General features: G+C 32.5%; 1 protein-coding gene across 1 annotated transcript; it reads left to right on the top strand.

The window, feature by feature from the left end:
- The first annotated feature begins 4,417 nt into the window (after positions 1-4,417).
- LOC128206495 (transient receptor potential cation channel subfamily M member 8-like) lies at positions 4,418-7,675 on the top strand. The gene is made up of 2 exons (XM_052909006.1): positions 4,418-5,820; positions 6,102-7,675. Exons 1-2 carry the CDS (start codon positions 4,425-4,427, stop codon positions 6,560-6,562), a joined length of 1,857 nt encoding a protein of 618 aa, XP_052764966.1. The 5' UTR covers positions 4,418-4,424; the 3' UTR covers positions 6,563-7,675.
- Positions 7,676-8,173: the final 498 nt, after the last annotated feature.

Below are 8,173 nucleotides of genomic sequence, written 5' to 3'. Positions count from 1 at the left end.
GCAGCAATCATGTTGTTTTCTCATATGAGTATTCCAGTTTAAATCTAGCGCCTAATTGTTTCTCACGTTATATCATATCTGTGTATCAGTGCAGATGAATATACCGACGCTATTTTCAAACCGATTTGGATTTACGTGGTTATTTTCGAATTGGAAAAAAAGCAAAACCTTCGAAAGATACATTTTTAGTAAGCAATTTGATACATAAGTAAGTAAATTCCAAAGCGTCGAACACAACGATGTCAATTTATGGTAAAGTATTTGACTTGTAATTGTATCCTCTGGTATCTAGTCCCTTTAAAATATCTAGGTAGTAAATCTTGGCCAAATTTGAAATGTTAAAGAGGCCATTCATTTAACGAAAATCCTCAAACAACAGCTATTTTCTATTTCATAACAATGTTAAACTTTGTTTAATTATTTCAAAATGTTTTATAGCATGTTTTTTCTATACTTGCATACTGTTTATTTATACTTATCTTTTAATTATGTTCTATAGTTAAAGTTATCACTTTGCCATATCTATGTTGTTAATGGATAAAACATTTGTATGCTGATTTGCCAATAAATTTGAAACTTAAGTATCTTGAATAGTCTGATAGAGAAATTTACACTTAGCAAGGGTTATTATCTATACATTCTTTAATCTTAAATAGAATAAGACATTTCTGTTACTATTTGCATATTTTTACATAATAAGAGTGCAAGAGAGCTGTTATAACAATTTATGATAAAAAATCTGTAATTTTGTAAAATTGTACAAATAAAGTTTATAGAAATAATTATGTTGTTCTTAAGTATAACAATTCCCGTTTATCAATAAACTAAGGTTTAATAAATTATACGCATTAATTTCATTCCCATTACATAACTCTACCGTTTGTTATTTATATTATACATAGTTTTGACAGGTAGTTGTTACATTTACATATTTTCAAGCAAGTCATTAGTTTTTACTATGTTCTCTTACTAGACTTGAAGCATGCACGTTTCTGTTTATGGCGTATATTTTGTTTGTAGTTGCAATCTATAAAAAAGACATATGAAGGTTTGTATTTGTCGCCATTTTGTACAATATTCGATCACATGGGTTATTGAAACACGTGATATACAAAACATGCATTGTTTTAACTAAATTAGTACCCATTGTCGGTTTTGTTTGCGATTATGGTACTACAGTTTAATATCAAATCTGCGTTTCAAAGTGCATTTTATATTTCTTCAATTATATCGTAAAACTGATTTTTACAGTGACACTTTTATTCAAAATAAATACATACACATGTATTACAAAGATAAATTTTGATAATCTCTTAACAACCTTTTAAATAATGCATTAATGGAAAATATTAATTACTGATAACGAGATTGTAACCGTGTATTAAATAGCTCGAAACGCAAAGAATATTAAACGATTGGTGAGTGCTAAAACATTTACTGCCAATGTTTTTGACACTTGCTCATCCTTTCTGCTATATTTTAACAAAGTATTTGTATTATTTGTGGTAAATGTTATTTTGGGGTCAGAATGCATCTTTAAATGCATTTGATTCGGTTTGTCATTATAAATTAGTAACAAGACCTTGCCTTTAGCTTAGTGTCCTTTAACCAAATGCACTTCATGAAAGGGTTGTAATACAATGGACTAGTGGTTATTATTTGCACATTTTATTCCGTTGGTGGAAACTCTACCCGTCGCTATAAAAAAACGAGCCCTATATTGAGACAGTATAGACCTGGCTGTAAACAGATCGAATACTCAATAACAGTAACATTCCCCACTCAATTTCTATTGATAAACGCATTCAATTTTCAACAAAAGGTGTTTTTAAAATATCGACTATATTTTGTGTTTGCAAACTCGGCTTTCGCAAACTCAAATACTATTTAAATACAATGCCGTCAAATACTATCCTAAAGTTTTGATATAAGGTTTTACTAATTTTGGTATGTTTTGTTAACGAAATATGTTTGGAATTTCATCATATTGGCCTGAGAAATCTGGCCATACCGTTTTTTGCCGTGACTCCTTCTGGATTTGAAAAACAGTGGAGAAATTCAGCTGGGTTTCAAAAATAAAGATACAGCTTGTATTAACAAAATAAATCAGTATATATCAAAAACAGTAAAATAATTTGCCCTCTGGACACAAAATATGTTTGTACTCAACCATTATTGTCAACCACTGCTGCTATAATAAAGATAAAAACGGTAGAACAATAAAAAAGCTTGTTTACTTTTATAATTGCAATTAAGCGTCGAATTTAGAAACATAAGAGAGGTTGATACTAATAATAATAATTGTGTTTTTTATCACATCATTCTACAACATTTAGGTATATTGTGAATAGTAGGATTTTCATACCCTTATATTTTACACTATTTTAGTGGTTAAATCATCAACGCATTGGCATTCTTTAATAGCTTCTTGTCTGCCCAACCATGATTTCTTGCATTGTACTTGTTCTTTCAATGAGGATAGCCTCAGAGAACATGTGAGCAAATATAGAACACAAGAACAAACAATCACAAACAAGAAACATGAAACAACAGCTTAAAACTACAAACAGCACAGTACATATATCCTAAAAAGCTAGTGTTTATCAAGGATTGTTATGCATCGCCTTAGAATGATCACAAGATGTACAATTATTGAGAGTTTAAACCAGTTTATGTGCACAACCTCACTCTTATCCAAACAATCCCGAATAAAGCAAAAGCGTAAAAGTTAAATTTTATCAAACTATGCATAAACTTGCGGAAACGTAAGAGTAAAACAAATATTAATACACTAAAGGTTTCCTTAATTAATGATATCTGAAACCATGTTTTAGACGTGTTTTACTAACAAAGCAATACTATTTCACGCGCTACATGCATTGCAGAAATGTAGTACCGTGAATAAATTATTATTTTTTATGTCTATTCCGTTTATAAGTAGGATAAAATATTTGATCATGCTCGGAAATACAGCGAACATAGGCACTGCTCTTTTAACGAAATTGGTTCACTTATAAATGTTAACGTTACACCCGGTTTACACGAAATACGCCACTTTGTTAAATTGTAAATGTCTTTGAAATCACTTATTGCAATTCGAACCATTAACTGAAATTAAAGATCGGAAAGAACCCGACCAACTTTTGAAACCAAACAGTGATGGACTGAGAGCGCCGTATTCTTGACCTGTTTATAGATACATATTATCCATGTACAAATTTCAACTAAAATACGCTGCTGCCCCTACCTCTATTACTTCTGATATTACATTTCGACCGATGCAAATCATCCCAAGTATTTGTAACATTATCCTTACAAAGGTATACTTACGATATAAAGTTTCGATATAGCATTTTGGAGTTTGTACAATATATAAATTTGCGCAATGAGAAACTCCTCAACATATGTTAAAGAGATAATCGCTGATAAAACATTGTTTACCTTAAATATGCACGCTATCAATTTAACTTTGTTACAGGTGACAATTTTGTCTTAACATGGTTATCTACTTCAAAATTATAAAATCTATTAATGTTTTCTTATAAAACTGTTTTTGTAAGATATCGTTTATCTTTTATTCATAGCTTCTATATTCCACTAATATGTAGATTTAAAGAAGCAAAGGATATTTGTATTGATTCTCGTTATTGATTATTTCCACAGGTTTCTTATGACACTGAGTTTAAATCAGAAGACAGAAACTAGTACTTGTTAGTGAGTATTTGATCTCATAGATGTACACACCGATCTATACAGCTTAATTGCAATGGGTGACCGGAGGGAATGTTTTCGTGCAATTAAAAAAACGGTTAAGGAGGATGAGGAGGATTTGTGCTCTTACAACATTTATATCGATAACGATTTGCACAATGTTGTCCAAGAAGTGTTTTAAAAAGACTTAAACAGAGTTATTGAAAACTTGGAGCTAACGGAACCTGGTGTAGTGTTTTGATTTCCAGCCGATTCCAAACCAACAAGTAACACTTTTAAAGACTTCTTTTGCAAATTCGTTTCCTCCACTAGGACAACTATCACTGCAGAAGAGCCATCGGAAAATATCTTTTTTAAGGAGATACTCAAGGAAACAAAAATAGAGTCTGAATGTATTCCACAAACAATTGGAATAGTAGCATGCATGCATGATTTGTTTGGACAATTGCAAGCCAGTGATTCCATTGAATTGCCAACGGAGTGGATTACTTTGTCACATTGTACGAAGCTTGTGTTTGTTGACGAGAAGAATAGAAAAGACGCATTTTGTGTCTTAAATAAAACACTAGCGGCGGGCGTACATGGTGCACCAGTGGTAGTTTTCGAAATAAGGGAATCTGATGAAAAACAACAACAACATCTCAATTAAAATAAATGATCAAACTCGTACTTGGGATTCAACGGAAGATTTTACGCTCTTCTTAGTTAAATCTATGATTGATTTTGTACCAAACGTCTCAATTGAAACTTTTTTAAAGTTGGCTGTAGACTTGGATTTAAATTGCAAAGACATTGCAAAACGTTGGCCAGACATAGAAGACAAAGTTGAATTTATCAAATACGCCTTCGAAAATGACAATTGGCTTCAAGCGATGACTTTATTTACAAAGGAAAGCCAGAAGTTTTATCAAGATTTACTGTACTCCCTTAAAAATCCACCAAACAACTCAAAAATTACTGACACTATCCTAAAAGATACAAACACTACCGGTTCAAACGAAATGAAAACAGAGCTTTTAATTTTTCTTTGGGCTATTGAAAATGAAAAGTTTACTGTAGCAAAGGGTCTGTGGATGGAGACGGGAAATATGATGACCGCCGCTCTTCTCGCCTATACGTGTTTAAAGAAGATGAAAAACGACAGAACTGAAGCAGTTGATGATTTGAAAAGACTACAAGAAATGTCACAATATTACAATGACAAAGCAAAAGATATTTTGACAAAATGCTCAAGGGATGAAAAGGAAAAAACTAAGAAGATCCTTGTTCGAGACCGAGATGAGCTTGATGGAAAGTCCTTATTGCAAATAGCACAGAACAACAAACAATTTATTGCACACGATGCATGTCATTCTATAATGAACGAAATATTTTATGCTCCACTCGAAATAAAACAAAAAAGTTATCGAACAATGCGAATACTAGTGTGTGTGTTATTGCCATTTCTAGCACCATTACTACTACGATTCAGAAAAAGTGCAAATGAGGATGACAGCAAAAACCAGCGATCAAAGGCGATAAAATTTCGGAACCAGGTTTTGGACTTTTGGCATGCACCGGTAGTGAAGTTTGCTTACGACGTACTGACATTCGTCATATTTCTTACCTTGTTTGCGTTGGATTTAATGTTTGATACTTCTAAATTGACATGGAACGACGGCATTATTATTGCCTATGTCGTATCAATAGCTATTGAAGAATGCAGACAAATGGGAAGGCGAGGAGTACAATACATTCATGACCTCTGGAATGAAATGGACAGGATCTCGCTTCAACTATTTGTGTTTGGCAAATTTTTTACCCATACCAACTATGCACCAGAATACGGTCGTGTTTTACTTGCCTTTTCCTTCATTGTGTTTTCGATTCGGCTTCTTCGAGTAGTCGAAAGCGTACCAAAGATAGGACCGTTACTGATAATGATAAAAAAAATGTTGGCTGATACATTTTCTATTTTTGGAATTATAATGGTTGTGATGGTATGTTATGCCGTTTCTTTACGTGCAATTTTGTACCCAAACTCGGCGTGTACGTGGTTATCATTTATCACGGCATTTAAGGAACCATCCTGGCAAATATTTGGGGAGCTTGTTGAGGTTGAATTAGAAGGTAAACTTGATGTATCCTAAAATACTTTCTATTTGTATAAGCTATACAGTTGGATTTTTTTCACCATATTTATTTTCGAAAGTCACGTTACGTTATACACATATATCAAATGATAAAAGTAACATGTATTTATTTCAAATTTAAATTCATTCGAATGGTAATATTTTATTTCATTTCATCTTTAAAATAATAATTTGGATTTTGTGAAAAGGCTGTTTTGAAATTTGGAAACCGAACAATCTTTAATACCCACTGAATATAATATAATATATATATTACAGGTGATGCTGAATGTGAAGCCAATGGAACAGTGACAAACAGCACTACATTCTGTCCGTCCACTGTCGCGAGATTTTGGACTCGCCTGCTGCTTTGGTTTTACATGTTAACCGTACAAGTGCTACTCATCAACCTCCTTATTGCAAAGTTCACACACGCCGTTGATAAAGTTCAGAGAAAAATCGAAATGCATTGGCGTTTTCTGCGGTGTGGGCTGATCAGAGATTATGTTGATCGGCCAATGATTTTCCACCCATTCCATTTCTTTTATCACGTGTACACGTTTATTCGCTTGCGCGCATCTACCAATGATCATATAAAAAGCCAATCTGGACACTCTGATCCATATTGTGTCACATTACGACCCGGAGAAAACATTAGTCTTAGGGCTTGGGAAAAAAGACGTGAACAAGTAGTACTCATAGAGAAGCGGAGAAATCCATGCCCAACATGTGCTTGTTAAGGACACTCTCAGAATGCTTGAGATTTTCACTAGAAATATTGAGTATGTATCGCATGTAGACATACAAGGCCCATAAAAAACTGCCCTTGACGCTTTTTTACATTTTCAAACATCAGATAACATTATTTATAAATATAAACATATACATATTTTATATATCAAGGGCTATTAGGAATGCCAAAAGCATTTCATTCATGCTTATATATCAAGAAAATGACATTGTATCTGCTTTAAAATTACTGTGTGTTTTGTAATCATATCAAGATTTGCGTTACAATTACAAATATCATCGCTATGTTACAATTTTTTCAGGATCTTTATATTTTGGTGTGTTATCTGGGGTAAAGATATCTCTTGTAGTTATTTTTTTTTTGGAAAAGCTGAAACGTATTTATAAACTGTTCATTTTCCCTCACACAAATAGAATAAGTTATGTTAAAAGATGAACACATTTTTGTGTAAACGGTATCCTGATATGGGTTTTCTCGGTTAAAAATTAGGTCACTAGGTCAAATTATAGGTTCGCAAAATTGCTTCGTCAATACAAATTTGCTTTTAATACGGGCTTGCCGCATTGGCGTCTTATACAAACATCATTGTTCGTTTGGAAATATAAGCATAAAAGTACCATTGAAGTACCCGCTACATGAATGTTTAATTCGGACCTTTCTAGTATATTTGTTTGTTGGTGTTCTGTGCTGTTGTTCCGTGTTTATTGTTTGTGTTTATTTTTATGTTATTTTGGCGTTTACCCAGTGCCATTAAACAGGGTTTATGTTTAGACTGTTGGCTACTGAGCTTGTTTCTTTAGAATATCACAGACGTTTAGTGTTGACATTGTTGGTAATGTAAGGTATGCTTTCTTTAGAACAAATATACATTTCATGCAACTAAACATATCGCTCATAAACTCCGTTTTAACAATATACAAAGATTTTATCTTTTTCATATGGGACACTGTTTAACTTACACTTGTTAACATGTATACAGATACACCTAACACTTGAATATTAGCACTTTGAAGATACCATATCTTAAAAAAGAGATTTGAATGGATAAAGTTATGGTTTTAGAGATTCGATCAATAAATACTGTATTAGGTAAATACAATCATACGATTGCCTGCTTTTAAAGCTTATTTAAGTGTCTTCCAATTATTGAGCCGTTTTTACTCAACTCTGTATCTACATTTATGTATGCGATGTGCAAATAAAATTCAACTTTCTTTTAGCCATTGAAGAAAATACTATATTTGGATGACCTGTGACAGCATATATCTTTGGTATCATTAAAATTAGTTGCTAAAATATATTGACTGAACATACATTATTTGCAAACTTATAGTAGTTCGTTTTTGTTTTATTTCGACTAAAACTGATGCGAAATTTTCAAAAGTCAAAAAGTTGACTATACGAGATTCATAATTTTGAGAATGATTAACAAAAATCCAGGGATACATATTCTTTGTAGACTGATATATATGTAATGCAGACTTTTCAGATGAGTGAACGCATGCAACACTGATTTAATATCATAATGGATGTCTGTGACCAAAACATATGTACCTGACTTTCGTCTATGTTCGTGTGTTCATGCCGTGTAAATGCCCTG

This window comes from Mya arenaria, chromosome 10 (genome assembly GCF_026914265.1).
Source record: "Mya arenaria isolate MELC-2E11 chromosome 10, ASM2691426v1".
In the NCBI taxonomy this organism is placed as follows: Eukaryota; Metazoa; Mollusca; class Bivalvia; order Myida; family Myidae; genus Mya; species Mya arenaria.
Note: the sequence above shows the minus strand (reverse complement) of the source record. Positions and strands in the feature narration are given on the sequence as shown.